Source organism: Aquarana catesbeiana, linkage group LG02, assembly GCF_042186555.1.
Source record: "Aquarana catesbeiana isolate 2022-GZ linkage group LG02, ASM4218655v1, whole genome shotgun sequence".
In the NCBI taxonomy this organism is placed as follows: Eukaryota; Metazoa; Chordata; class Amphibia; order Anura; family Ranidae; genus Aquarana; species Aquarana catesbeiana.
In genome coordinates, this window is record NC_133325.1 from 501969439 (window position 1) to 501984451 (window position 15013).

At 45.0% G+C, this 15013-nt stretch overlaps 1 protein-coding gene across 2 annotated transcripts in view; it reads right to left on the minus strand.

Moving 5' to 3' along the window:
* Nucleotides 1-2405: 2405 nt before the first annotated feature.
* LG02H1orf162 (linkage group 02 C1orf162 homolog) overlaps nt 2406-15013 on the minus strand; it is a 98464-nt gene continuing 85856 nt past the window's right edge. For both annotated transcript variants that reach the window (XM_073615746.1, XM_073615745.1), the window contains one exon: nt 2406-6076. In XM_073615746.1, the coding sequence (XP_073471847.1) occupies nt 5975-6076 (102 nt within the window). In that variant the 3' untranslated portion in view covers nt 2406-5974. The remainder of the gene's footprint in view (nt 6077-15013) is intronic.

Below are 15013 nucleotides of genomic sequence, written 5' to 3' on the forward strand. Positions count from 1 at the left end.
ACTGGGAAACAGTGCTATCCTTGTGAGTAATATTCTTTTACATAATACATTTTATACTTTTCGTATGGAGAGCACTATGTCCTGTTATTTTGTTTTTAACATGATATGTACCTGCCGATGAGATTGACTTTTGGACACTGCAAGTGGACCTTCATCTGTCTAAAAACCCGGTGGAAGGGAAAGCTTGAGTGGCCTCTCTGTTAGCGCAGAGGGTCTACTCGATAAGGTGAGCAGCCTAGAGTCCTGGTGGTGGAACACAGTGGTGTTGATACACGAATGTTGAAGTTTATCTTATCACTGCACCCTTTTTTACCATCTGAGGATATTCTTTTCTACAAGTGGGCACTCATACATCTCCCCGGACATCTGGGACTTTGCCTCATATGTTTTATGTTTTATCTGTATTTGTTTTTGAGTTTATTGCTCTGCATTCGACTATAGCGGATTCCATCACTACAGCACTACAAGAGCGTCTTGCTGTCATCCTTCCACGGGATCAGAAGCATAAACTCATCTCCTAAGCATATGATAGAGCCAGCGTGATGAGGGGTGCCACTGCAGGGCTTCAAAAGAAGATTCAAGATATGTTCTCAAATGCCCATTACATAAACTGCTATGCACATCGGCTCAATCTGATAATGCAACAGGCCACTTCTCAAATGCGCAAAGTGAGACTTTTTTTGCTAACCTTGGAGGATTTGCCAGCTTTTTTGCAAGATCACCCAAGCGCACAGATGTTCTTGATAAAGTAGTTGCCCATAGACTATCGACATCAAGCAGTGTCAGATGGAACTTTCACAGCCGTGCTGTCAATACAGTGTTTGAGCACAGAGGACCTTATCTGTTGTTTTGAAACTATGCAAGACTCAGGTGACTTTGACCTTATTACCATGAGAGAGGCAGCAGGCTTTGCCGTGCTGCTGGAGGATCAGGATTTTAAATATTTTCTGACACTTTTCCACAACATCATGCCGTATGTGGACCTCCTATGCCAAACTCCAGAAGAAGGACATAGATTCAATCCACATTAAGGGAAGCATACAGCAGTTCTTGCAGGACATACAGAAGATCAGGTAGCAGCTATATTCATCCTTTTCCATGTGTTGTTGTTATTATTATTATTATTATTATTTTTATTGCTCATAGATTTTGCAGAGATTCTTTCCCATCCCTGGTTGACCAAAGCAGTGAAGGTGGTTCTCAACCGAGGAGGCGGTGCTCGCTGAATCCAGGAGAACATAAACGCATTGCAGCCGAGGTGAGTTTTTATTTGTTGCAATATTTGTCTTTTTGATAGCTTCCTCTTATAGATATGAATATTGGAAAGAAAACAAGTTTTTTTCTTACAATATTTATATAAAAATGATGTGATCTAAAAGGATTTGTTATTCCTTCTAGTGGATAACATTAGTATTACAGCCTTCATCTGTGTTAGCTGCCTGAGCATCAGAAATGCATGAAACTTGACATATTTACTAAGAATGTCTTGTCCATGTGTATGCAGTTCTGAGAAGTTATGGATTCAAAACCACTGAAACTGATCTCCCTTTATAACTTAAAACTGAACATTTTAAAATGACCAGTTTTAAGTTATGAAGGGAGATCAGTTTCAGTGTTTTTGAATCTGTAATTTCTCAGAACTCCATACAGATGGACAAGACATTTTTGATGGTCAGGGAGCTAACAGAGTTAACATTGACATTTTGTCATCACTACATCATTTTTGTTTTTATCTTTCACTCTATAGGTCTGTGATACCATACTCTTACACACCATGCAACGTTTCTCCTTCACAAACCACCTTGTTAGTGCCACCTTGCTTCAAGCAGACAGGTTTGAACAGTACGTAATGGAGTTTCTTGAGGATGCACTGAGTAAGACTTTGAAGGCCTATCCACTGCTCAATAAGAGTAGGTTGAAGACAGAGCTTAGTCTCATCTACCGCAAAGAAGAGTTCAGAAAGTGTAATGGTGCTGTGGACCTATTCCAGCTGTTTATGTAGAACAATCTTGAAAAAGTATTTAGAGAGACTGTCACTCTGCTAAAGATTCTCATCACCACACCCATGACAACAGCAGAAGCTGGGAGGTGCTTCTTAACCTTAAAAAGGATTAAGACTTTTCTGAGAAATAGCATGACCCAGGAGAGGCTGAATGCATTGGCCATGCTGTCCATGAAAAAGAGAGTGGTGACAGAGATGACTGATTTCAACCAGAAGGTCATTGAGAAATTTGCAAGCCAGAAAGAAAGGAGAGCAAAATTTATTTTCAAATAGTTCTACTGGCGCTAATGTGAATGTGGCATGCATTTGTATTCAGTCACCTTTACTCTGATTCAGAGTTTTTTTGTTGTTTTTTTGTTGTACAATAAAGTTTGTTTTCTGTTTTAAAAAACAAAAAAATCACTGATTTGTGGTACATTTATTGCAATCTTTAACAGTTGACTTAAATAGTAACATTTTCTATATTTTATCTAGCAGTAATGACACATAATCACCTGATAAATGCCTATTTAGAGTCCTTCATTACTAACAGTGTAATTTTTCAGTTGGTTTGCGAAGATCTATGAGGCTGTGCTATATACCATGTTCGGCGAGGCTGTGCTATAAACCATGATCTGTGAGGCTGAGCTATATACTCTGTCCTGTGATGCTGAACTATATACTCTGTCCTGTGATACTGGGGCTGTATACTTTGTCCTGTGATGCTGGGGCTGTATACTCTGTCCTGTGATCTGAGCGGTATACTCATGACATTATGGGTGGAAGCAAGTGGAATACAAGGGATGGAGTGGGTGGATTCTATAAGGGGTGTGGTTTATGAGAAGTGGGAGGGGTCAAAAATGAAGGGCAGGGTCTGGCGCCCCCCCATCCTAAAACTTCACCAGCCACCACTGCATAAACACAAGCACACTCACACACCACAGGTTGAACTGGATGGACTGGTGTCTTTACCAACTATGTAAGATTTGAAAGTCTGTAAAAAGAACACCCAAACCATACATTTTCAAAAGCCTAGCACCTGTAGAATAAAGATGTTGCTCCTGATTTTGCACATCATGCAATAGTTCAAATAGTGCAAATGTTCATCAAAAAATATTATCTATAAAATTACTCTAAAGCATTATTAGCACAGAAACACATCATAACTAACAAAATTTCTACTAAATATAAAACATAAAACTATATTGAGTTAATAACAAACAAATATTTGCAAATCTTAAATTGTGCCTTTCTACAAAATGACAAAACATTTAAAGTTTGCAGAAATGTAAATAAGCAACTTATGCTTGGAGGTCTGGTACACTCAAACATCTTGCAGCTGAAGGAATTCTCCATTGGAAAACGGTCAAAAAATTTGACCATAAACGCATCAGCCAGCAGGGGCCCCTGCATGGTCTCCCCTACGTCCTGGAGATTGCTGGTCCCAGGACGGTATAGGCAAAGGATAGTGGCCTGTATAACTGTATTAAAATCTACATGCTTGGGAGTAGTTTTTATCTTTTTTATACAAAATAAAACCGGAGTTAGACTTACCGGTAACTCTGTTTGCAGGAGTCTTCCAGGACAGCCCATGAGAGAAGCCCCTCCTCCCAAAAGGAACCCGAAACCCATAACCAATACACTTTAAAAGGCAGTCCCTCTGCTGAACTGGTCAGATTTAAACAAGAACTGAAGGACAAAACCTTAAAGCATATACAAACTTAACAACCATTAACATAAGGGCAGGAACCTGGGTGTCCTGGAAGACTCCTGGAAACAGAGTTACAGTTCTCAATAGAGACTAGCCCAAACTTTGGTGTAGATATAAAAAACACCATCCTATATACAATATAAACATAAGGATCTGCTACAAAAGCATATGACTAGTGACTTTTCCCCATCTGCATCCTTATATATGAAATGTGACAAAGCTCACGCCTTGAGACATACCTTATCCCTTCAGGGACCCATGTTAAAGTTCCATGAACATGTTATGTAGAACAGCTTTGTTATATGGAAGCAGTGCTGATACCCGAAACAGCGCTGATACTCCAAGTTACGGTGCACCCACTGCCACCTGAAAAGACTAAGCAGTAAGGGGGTTGCCTAAAATGACTACCATACTTTACAGATTATGGGATGCCAAAAATCCACTAGAACAAGCCTCCAAATGCACCCTGTGCTTGAGGAAAATGCTATTTAAAGGCACCAGCTAACCTTTCCCCTACTCCTGCGCCGAAAAAGAGGCTTGGAACCAAAACCTCCAGCGCCTGGAAATTATTTTTCCCCTACAAGGATTACTGCCGTGCATCATCCAGTCAAACAGGAACACAGGCAGGCCACAACCCAATGTAGCTACTACGCGAGCCCCTCTGCCCAAAAATGTCCAGACAGTGCACGCACCCAGACATTTGGACTGGGAATCCACGCTGCCTGCTGGTTCCTGTCAAGGGGGTATGCCACTTCTAGTCATGGTCTTCACCAAGCACAGAAGGAAAAAGGGAACCATGCTTCCACTTTCCTCACCGGAGTGGTCTTGGAGGGCCCTCTTGACGAAAATCCTACTAGCTGCTCCCAGTGGAGCCAAGTAGGTAAAGATGTGGGTGGAACAAAAAGAAAGATGGAGAACAGAGGCCTCCCTCACCCTAGTTCCAGGTGATGCATCTCCTCCATCTGGAGGAAACACAATAAACTGACCAGTTCAGCAGAGGGACTGCCTTTTAAAGTGTATTGGTGATGCGTTTTCTGTTCCTGTCAGGGGGAGGGCCTTCTCTCATGGGCTGTCCTGGAAGACGACTGGGGAAATTCACTTAGGATAATGCACTAGGCTGGTGCATCCTCTTTTCTTCTATCTGTCTGTGTGTATGCCAGCCTCTTCAACAGAAGGCGGCTGAATGGTATCCGATCAGTGCTGGCAGCCAATGACTGTGAGCGCTGACCAGTATGTTCTGGCGGTGGGAGGGGGGACAGTCTCCCCTGTCCCCCCTTTTAGAACACAATAGCTCCGTGGGGAGATCGCTTTGCTAACCTCGGATAGTTAGCATACTGAGCTCCTCGCGAGCCAGCGGGCTGAATGAAAAAAAACTGATAGTGTGTACTAGGCTTTAGTCTGGTTGAAAAAAGCCATGGCCATTCAGTTCAACCAATAGAAGGGAAAAAAAACAACATTTATACAAACCCATATACAAAATCCTATACCCACAGCTGATCTAGAGAAAGGCAAAAAAAAAACGCATGATCCAATTTGCTCCAGCAGGGGAAAAAAAATCCTTCCTGATCCCCCAAGAGGAAACCTGATATTTCCTGGATCAACTTTACCTAAAATATTAATATCCAGTTATATTATGTGTATCTAGGAAAGAATCCAGGCCTTTTTTAAAACTATCTACTGAGCTGGCCAGAACCAGCTCTTAAGGGAGTCTATTCCACATTTTCACTTCTGTGAAGAAGCCTTTCCGTATTTGGAGGTTAAATCACTTTTCATCCAGATATAAAGTATGCCCCCTTGTCCCCTGTTATGACCTTAAAGTGAATAACTCAACGCCAAGTTTACTATATGGACCATTTATATATTTATACGTGTTGATCATAACCCCCCTATTAATCTCCTCTTCTCAAGAGAGAATTCAGTTCAGATAATTGTTCCTCATAGCTGAACTCCCCACGCTTCTTACCAGTTTGGCTGCCCATCTCGGCGCTTTATAATGATAATGGGGTTAATACCAGCTTCTGATGCCAAGGGTGTACTTACCTTTTCCATAGCACACCATTACATCTTTTTTTTTTGTTTTCTTTAATACAGTAATAATTTTCCTTGCATTTTTATTTAAATATATCCCCTATACTGTATCAGCTGGAATGTTTTGAATGAAGATCTAATACTTGTCTGTTCAAATATGTTAAATAAAAGTTAACAATTTATCAGTGTGGGCACATTTCCAATACATTGGTGTAGAATGGGATTAAAAATCACGCAGGAGGTTGAGAAAATATTCATATTAAGGAAGACAGGGGTCTTTCTTGATTGTTGCCATGTACCGTGGAGTTTCTTTCATCAAAACGTAAGGTAGCATATGTGATTCCTTCATCTAATGCCTGGTGACAAAGTGATAAAGGTATACTGGATTAATTGCATATACAAGCTTAGCAAAAGCAATGATGCCTTGCAAAGCATGTTAATATAATACAGAATTAGACAAATCTTCCCAAAATCTCAGAATTATCTACAAAATTTAGGACCCAGTGTTACATTAGGAAAAAGGGTATGATATTACAGATACAGTATATTCCTAATTCATCCGAATTGATAAATGCTCAGAGTTTAGGAACTCAATAGGCTTGCAGACTTGAATTGACATCTAGCTGCCAATTCATTTATGACAGGTTTTGTGGAGTAGGCAGATAATTAACTGTTGTCTCAAAAACCTAGAATTTACACAGACCATGCGACTACAATTCACCAGGAAAAAAGGGGCCTTTACAAACTGACTCTACATTGTCTGGGAACCACCTCTCATTTTCTTCATATCATATGTTCATCTCAAATAAAATAAAAAATATTAGTTACAGAGAGATGAAAATTATCCCTAATGATAGAATGCACTGTGAGCTACATGTGAATTCAAAATGTTATGTCCTGGCCTTATAGAACACCCTAGGGACAGACAAAATGGTTGTATGGGGCCTGTAGATGGTGGTCATGTGATGTTTGGATTCATTGCAATTGGGATAATGGGCTGGGGTCACAAATCTTAACCCTGACCAGGCTACCAGAGTTGGCTGGTTCATAATCTATGACCACTTTAGGAGTTGGGACCTCTCCTCACAGCTGGTGAGGTAACATCTTCAAAGGTGATTCATCAAGGTTAGCAGCTGGTTAACTGTGACACTATATATACCGTATTTATCGGCATATAACACGCACTTTTTTCCCCTGAAAATCAGGGGAAAATCGTGGGTGCGTGTTATAGGCCTATCCCCGCCGATTTCTGTGTCATCGGAGCGATCGCGGCAATTGCCGCGGTCGCCGCCAACATACACAGCCGTGGGTAGATTTAAATATGGCGCCGAGACTGCAGGGAGCCGAGATACACATACCTGAGTGTTCTCGGCTTTTTTCGGCGCCGCTCACAGTCACGCCCAGTCCTGCCCTATGATGGACATAACACAGGTCCAGGGGCGGGACTGGGCGTGACGGCGGCGCCGAAAAAAGCCGAGAACACTCGGGTATGTGTATCTCGGCTCCCTGCAGTCTCGGCGCCATATTTAAATCTACACCGAGTGCACAAAGCTGCACTGACATGGCTGCACCTGTACATGGGGCAAACCTGCACTAACAAAGCTGCACTGGGGCAAGGCTGCACCTGCACTGGGGCAAAGCTGCACTGACAAGGCTGCACCTGTACTGGGGCAAAGCTGCACTGACAAGGCTGCACTGACAAGGCTGCACTGACAAGGCTGCACTGACAAAGCTGCACTGGGGCAAGGCTGCACTGACACTGAAAAGGCTGCAGATGGACAGATAAGGCTGCATTGATGGGCATTTTAATGTAAGTTTTTTTTCCCTTAAACTTCCCTCCTAAAAGTTTTTTTTCCTTAAAATTCCCTCCTAAACTTGGGGTGCGTGTTACACGCCGGCGCGTGTTATACGCCGATAAATATGGTATGTAATATATGTGGTCACTTGTAACCACATGCAACATACAATACGTAGGAAGGATGACCAGATGACTAAGTGACAGACAGACAGACCATTTTTCTGACATCAGAACTAACAAAAACACAAACTTGGCCAGGCATTTTAACCGATTTTACCATCAAAATGTAAAATCCTTTAAAATTCAAATAGTTGAAAGGGTTAATTGCCCAGCTCACGGTGGTGACTGCTTCTCCCTTCTGTGCAGAAGGGAAGCCAATTGGATCTTTAGACTGGATACTCATATCCCCAAAGGCCTAAAGGGATATTACCCTGAATAATATATACTTATCTCTGTCTTCATTCCTACATAGACTCTCGTTATATATATATTCAGCCCTGCTCTACTCATGATCATCTTATTCCATCGTTTGAGTGTTTTGTTCCTCTTTGGAGATTCCACATAATTTCCATTAGTGTAACATTAATTATTTTTTACATTTTTTCTTCATTAGTGGTTTAATATGATAAAATAATAGTATACATAGTATACATTTGTTGGGTTCAGGGAGGGAGAACTTTTTTTGCATCTTTGTATTTTTGCACTTTGATCATTTGATTTTGTTTTAATTACAACTCAGGATCAGTATTATTTACTTTATCATTATCATTTTTTGCATTTTCATTCTTTGAAATTCCCAGCCTAAGGGGGTTTAATAATCCCACATCTTTTAATTACAAACCAACATTTTTTCAGTATTTTTCTATATACTCTCTCACCATACATACCCGCTAATCCTTTGAATAATAGCCAATGATGCATAAATACTCCCCCACATGCCTAGGATCTTCATCACCACGACTAAGCTCAGAGGGGCGGAGCGAAATGTGTTGGGGGTGTGGCTTGGTCAGAGTCCAGGCTGAGGTTGCCATTCATACACCCAGTATAGGGACAACACGGATGTGTGGCTTCAGGGAGTCCTTTCTTTACTGCCAGTGATTCATCAAGGGTTAGCGTCCATTCCACATCTATAATCCTATAAACTATGTAACATTTTAAGTAGCTTATTCTAAATAAGGCGGCTCCTGGGACTTGGTGTGCTCTCACCAGCAAGATAAAACGGAAAATTCCTATCAAAATACTTACCGTAATTTTCCTTTCCTGATGGACTCCATGGCAGCCAACGTGTGGGTTTAGTCCCGCCTCTACTACCCTATAGGACACTACTCCCATAAATCTTTGCTCCTCACCAGCAGCCGTGTTCGATAACTAGCCTACTCCAGTCATTTGGGAGGGAACTCCTGCTGCCATGGAGTCCATCAGGAAAGGAAAATTACGGTAAGTATTTTGATAGGAATTTTCCGTTTTCCTGACAGACTCCATGGCAGCCAACGTGTGGGAAATAACTCGCCGTACACACCCGGGTGGGCAAAATGCTGAAGAAACAAAGATTTATTTAATACCGTCCACCGACAGTACTTTAACACCAAAATCAACTGAGGATAGAGCAGCTGGCTCAACACAATAGTGGGACATGAAGGTATGGATCGATGACCAAGAAGCCGCCCTGCAAATCACTTCAGGCGAGACGTGACGAGAAGCTGCCCACGAGGTCGAAAGACTTCTAGTCGAGTGCGCTGTCACCGCTTCTGGAGGAGCCAAGCCCTTCTCTCTATATGCCCATTGAATTGTCTGTACAACCCATGCAGCAATGGATCTGACTGAGGCTCGGAGCCCCTTGTTCTTCCCGTAGAATGACACAAAGAGATAATCCGATTGACGGAAGGGAGCCGTTACTTCTAGATATTGCTTCAAGGAGACGCCAACATCGAGTGGATGTATTTCTAGATTTCCAGCAGATCTAAAGGTAGGAAGTGAGATCTCTTGATTCTCGTGAAAGATTGAGGTGACCTTAGGGTTTGACCCTAGCATTGGAATTAGAGTCACTCTGTCTGGAAAGAAGGTTAAGAAAGGTTCTTTTGACCCTAAGGCCTGGATCTCGGACACCCTCTTGGCTGAGGTGATGGCAATCAAAAAGGCAGTCTTGATAGTAAGATCTCTAACAGACAGTGGTTTAACGAGTTGAGAGAAGAACTCAAGAACTAGAGGTAGATCCCATTTAGGGAACCTGGGTTTCCTTTGAGGCCTCATTCTAATTGCTCCTTTGAAGAATTGTTGAATAAGGGCATGTCTGGCCCAGGACACCCCAGTAAAGGCTGAGATCGCTGAAACCTGTACACGCAGTGAGCTGACAGATAAGGGCAAATCCAGGCCTGATTGGAGGAAGCTCAAGATGTCCTGGACTGCAGGTGCGCCACATGACTTGGCCCTGGACGACATATGGATCGAGAACCTTGTCCAAATACGCTCATACACCTTGTTAGTGCTTTGTCTTCTTGCATTCAGAAGTGTAGGAATAACCTCCTTAGGGCAACCTAGTGCTTCCAACCTACCCCTCTCAAGAACCAAGCCCTCAACTGTAGGTGAGCTGGGCACGGATGGAGAATCGTGCCTTGGGAGAGTAGATCCGTTCTGGTTGGAAGAAGAACTGGTTCTCGGAAGCTGAGGAGTGATAGAAGAGGAAACCAAGGCCTGTTGGGCCAGTAAGGAATGATGGCTATTATCTCCACCTCCTCCCACCTGAGCCTCCGCAGGAACTGGAAGATGATAGGTGTCGGAGGGAAGGCATAGGCTCTGTGGAACCACCAACGTTCTGTCAGTGCGTCTATCCCGTAGGCCTGTGGATCTCGAAACCTTGCGTAGTACCTCGTTAGCTTTTTGTTGTACGGGGAGGCGAAGAGATCGACTTCTGGCGAGATCCCCAGTGATAGAATCCATCTGAACACATCCTCGTGGAGAGACCACTCGTTGTTGTCCAAGTGGACTCGTGAGAGAAAATCCGCTTGGACATTGAGAATCCCTGGAACATAGGTTGCCGTTAGGTTGACCAGATTCTTCTGGGCCCAGACCATTATTGGTTCCACTTCTTGTAGCAGAGACAGGCTCTTGGTACCCCCTTGTTTCCTTACATAGGCTACTGCCGTCGTATTGTCCAGTCTGAGTAACACGGATGTCCCTGCTATCAGATGACGAAATGCCAGCAGTGCCTGGAAGGCTGCACGCAACTCTAGGATATTTGACACCAATCTCCACGCTGGGAAATCCCAGGAGCCTTGAGCCACTTCCGCTAGGCAATGAGCACCCCAACCTCTCTCGCTGGTGTCTGATGTCACAGTGATCCAAGTGATGGGAAGGATGGAGTGACACCTGCGTAGATTCTCTTTCTGAAGCCACCAGAGGAGGGAACCCCTCATGGTCTGAGAGATGCAAACGCGCTGATTCTTGTCGCCCGACCATTGAAGAAGAAATCCCTTCTGGAAAGGACGCATCCTCCACTGAGCCCATTTCACCATTGGTATTGTGGACACCATGGTGCCTATGATTCTCAGACACTGGAGGGCCCGGAGATGAGAAGAGGAGAGAGCCAGGCGAATCCTGTCCCGAACTATTGTGATCTTCTCCTCGGGTAAGGAAATTGTGCCTTTCGCTGTATCGAAGAGGGCCCCGAGGAACACGAGAGACTGAGAAGGCTCTAGTTGGCTCTTCTCCCGGTTCAGGAGCCATCCGAATTCTTGGAGAGTTGAGATGACCATATCTCTGTGTTTCAGGAGGCAATCTCTGTCTTGCGCCAGTAGGAGGAGATCGTCCAGATAGTGGTGAAGACGGATCCCTCTGGTTCTCAGTAGAGCCACAACGGCCAACAAGACCTTCGAGAAGACCCGTGGAGAGGTGGACAGACCGAAGGGAAGGCATGTGAATTGTAAGTGTAGTTGGCCTATGGAAAAACGGAGAAAGCGTTGAAAGTCTGCTGCCACTGGAACGTGGAAATAGGCGTCCTTGAGATCTATTGAAATGAGCCAGTCTCCTGGTTGAACTGACTGTCGAATTGTGGACAGGGTTTCCATTTTGAACCTTTCCTTTTTGATGAAGTGGTTCAGGTGCGTCAAATCTATGACAGGTCGCCATGCTCCATTCTTTTTCTGGACCATGAAAAGAGGAGAATACATCCCCATGCCACGTTGGTCGTCTGGGACAGGAATAGCCGCGCCTTGATCTAACAAAGATCTCACGTAAGCTAAAAGGATTTTTCTTTTTTCTTCTGTGGCTGGAAGAGATGTGGGGACACACCTGAGCCTGGGAGCACTGCTGAAAACCCAGGTGTGGCCTGAGGAAATCGTCCTTACGGTCCAAAAGTCCTGGATCGAGGCCGCCCAAACATGCCGAAAGCGGAGGAGGCGAGCCCCCACCTGGCCTGCCTGGGCGGGCCCCATCTCAAAAAGACTTGGTCGGTTCCTTCTCACCCGACATACTACTCTTAGCAGTCTTCTTAAAAGAAGATTGTCTGGCCTTCCAGGATCTGGAGAACTCACGGCCCGGCCTGTATCCACGTGCTTCCCTGGCACGATCCTGGTTCTGTTTCCTTGGAAACGATCTTCTCTGGCCTTGTAATCGCCTGTCCTGAGGGAGGAACCCCGACTTACCCCCGGTGGCACGGGTTATGGCGCTGTCTAATTTATTACCGAAAAGAGAAGACCCATCGAAGGGGATACGGCACCAAACCTGCTTTGATGCTGGGTCTGCCAGCCAGGGGCGAAGCCAAAGGGCACGCTTGGCAGTAACAGCAGACAACATAACTCTAGCCACCAAGCGGATAATGTCGATTGAAGCCTCCCCCAGAAAGGATGAGGCTAACCTTAATTCCTGGATGGGCGAACTCCTGGCCGCTTCCTCCGAGACACCTCTAAGTGTCTCGTCCACGCTATCTGACCACGTCTCCATGGCCCTGGACATGGCGGCCAGAGCCAAGGCTGGTTTACATGCCATGCCTGCTGTGAGATAGACCCGCTTCAAATCCGAGTCTATCCGTCTGTCCAGGGCGTCTCTGAACGAGACCGTGTCCTCCAGAAGGAGGGTCACATGCCTGACCAATCTCATCACAGCTGCATCCACTAGCGGAGCAGACTCCAGTTGCTTAACTTCTTCTTCCTTGAAGGGATAAAGCCTTTGAATTTTAGAGAGAAGGGAGTTCTTTTTCTCTACCTTTCCCCACTCATCCGTGATAACTTCACCTAATTCAGTGAAAAAGGGGAAGCTGACACGTTCCTTCTTCAGCTGCTTGAAGAACTTCCTCTGTTTTGCAGGGGCCGTCACTGGCTCTTCCCAGTTTAAAGTTTCCTTTATGGCTTTAATCAGAGGAGGAAGTAAGTCAAAACTAAATCCAGTATAAGGGTCTTCTCCTTCTGAATCACTATCTGAGGAGACAGCAGACAGGTGACTGGGTAAAGAGGACTCACAAGTGTCCTGAGCCTGGGTATCCCTAATTGGTGGATCTGGAGGCTCTGTAGGAGAAACATGGGATTGGCTAGACCCCAATTCCTTTAGATTCTCTTTCATGATCTTCTCCACCAGAGACTTGAGTTGCTGATCCGATCCACCTCTTTCACCTGTTGCTTTTACATAGCAGGTATCACAGAGGGATTTGCCTATAGGAACCTTTGCCCTACACCCCCAGCAGGCTCCTTCGGCTGCATGACTGGAGTGAGATTTGGAAGGGTGAGATGGTTCCCGGCTACGGTGTCTCGATTTCGAGGAGGAACCGTGATGTCCAGATCTGGAAGAGGAATGCCGGTGCTGTGATCTAGAGGAACCACTTCTGTGCGAGCTACGTTGTTGAGTAGACCTAGAAGGGCTGAAAAGAAAAAACACAAGTCCTTCTGTGTTAATGGAGACAACAGATAACTGATGTTCCATAACCCCCCCCTTCCCCCCCGCAACACCCAGGCAGGAACCCCCCTACCAAGTACCTGTTGCGAGAGGGCTGGCCAGAGGCAGGCGGTGAAGCGCTAATGCTCCCAGAGGGATCCATCGGGGCTGAAACAACAAGGCAACCAGATAGGAATTAGAAAGCAGTAAGGGCAGGCCACAAAACCTGTCCTCAGAAGCCCCCTCACCTGATATAGCAGAATCAGAGCAAGGGGATACACTGCCGACAGTCTGCAAGCATTCCCAAGCCTGCAGACCATTTTCCCAAATTTAAATCTGGCGCCCCTGTGACGTCACCGCCGTGCCGCTAGTGCGCACGCGCAGTTACCGCTATGCGCGTGCGCGAACCAAGCCTCGTTCTCGCGCCGGACCCGCGCATGCGCAGAATGGCCGCGAAAACGAAACCAGGAAGTGAACGGTGGCTGGAACGCAGAGGGAACCAGCCGCCATATCTACCAGCTACACTGTACCCGACAGTGCGGGGAAGGACACAGGACACAAGCAGAGACAAACACAGGGAAGGAATACACAAACTGCTGCCATAACAGAGAAAACGGAACGGACTCACCACTCCTGCTGCGATCGAGACCTGGGTCAGGTAACACAGCACAGACCGGACTTATTCCTGGGCAACAAGGGTCACCTGCTAGTAGCTAGGCTGTATGACCAGTTGGGGTTCGCCTGCCAGTGGCTAGGACTACACCGTCTTCAGCGCCTCTTCCATATGCCCCTTCCATACCCTGCTAGTAGCTAGGGCTTATTGGAATACTGCGATCCCAGCCTAGGAATCGCTCGCCAGATCTGATCGCAGGGAGAAAATAATCTTCGGGTAGAAAGACCATTTTAACTAGGTCCTTGGAGGAGGACAAAAAAAGAACACGGCTGCTGGTGAGGAGCAAAGATTTATGGGAGTAGTGTCCTATAGGGTAGTAGAGGCGGGACTAAACCCACACGTTGGCTGCCATGGAGTCTGTCAGGAAAAGCATACTGCCCCAAATGGTAAAAGTTTTTCTTATTTTCTCTCTTTTTTTTTTATTCCAAATTTCTGTATGGCATTTTCCTCACATAGGAGCATTGAATTATAAAAATGAATAAGTGCCCTCTATGTACTAAGATAAGAATTTACACTCCTAGAGAAATTGTTGCAATATTATATTAATGCCAATATGCTTGGTTGTAAGTTCGCTTTTAATCTGCATGAAATTGTGTTGTTTAGCTTCTGACTGCATGTAGATTAGTTTCAATGTGTGGAAGCCATTGGATCTTTCAAACAAGGATATGCTTGTGTGTTTATGTTTGCCTACCTGACCAACTGCAGATGGTGGCAAGTTACCCTAAGTCAGTGATGGTGAACCTTGGCACTCCAGATGTTTTGAAACTACATTTCTCATGATGCTCAACTACACTGCAGAGTGCAAGAGCATCATGAGAAATCTGGGTGCCAAGGTTCGCCATCCCTGCCCTAAGTTGTATGTCTGGTGTGTATGGGCAGTGGAAATAATGATCACACCAAGCTTCTAGCTTTCAGGAGAGCTTGGGAAATCATTAGGCTGCTCCTCAAATCTTATTGCAC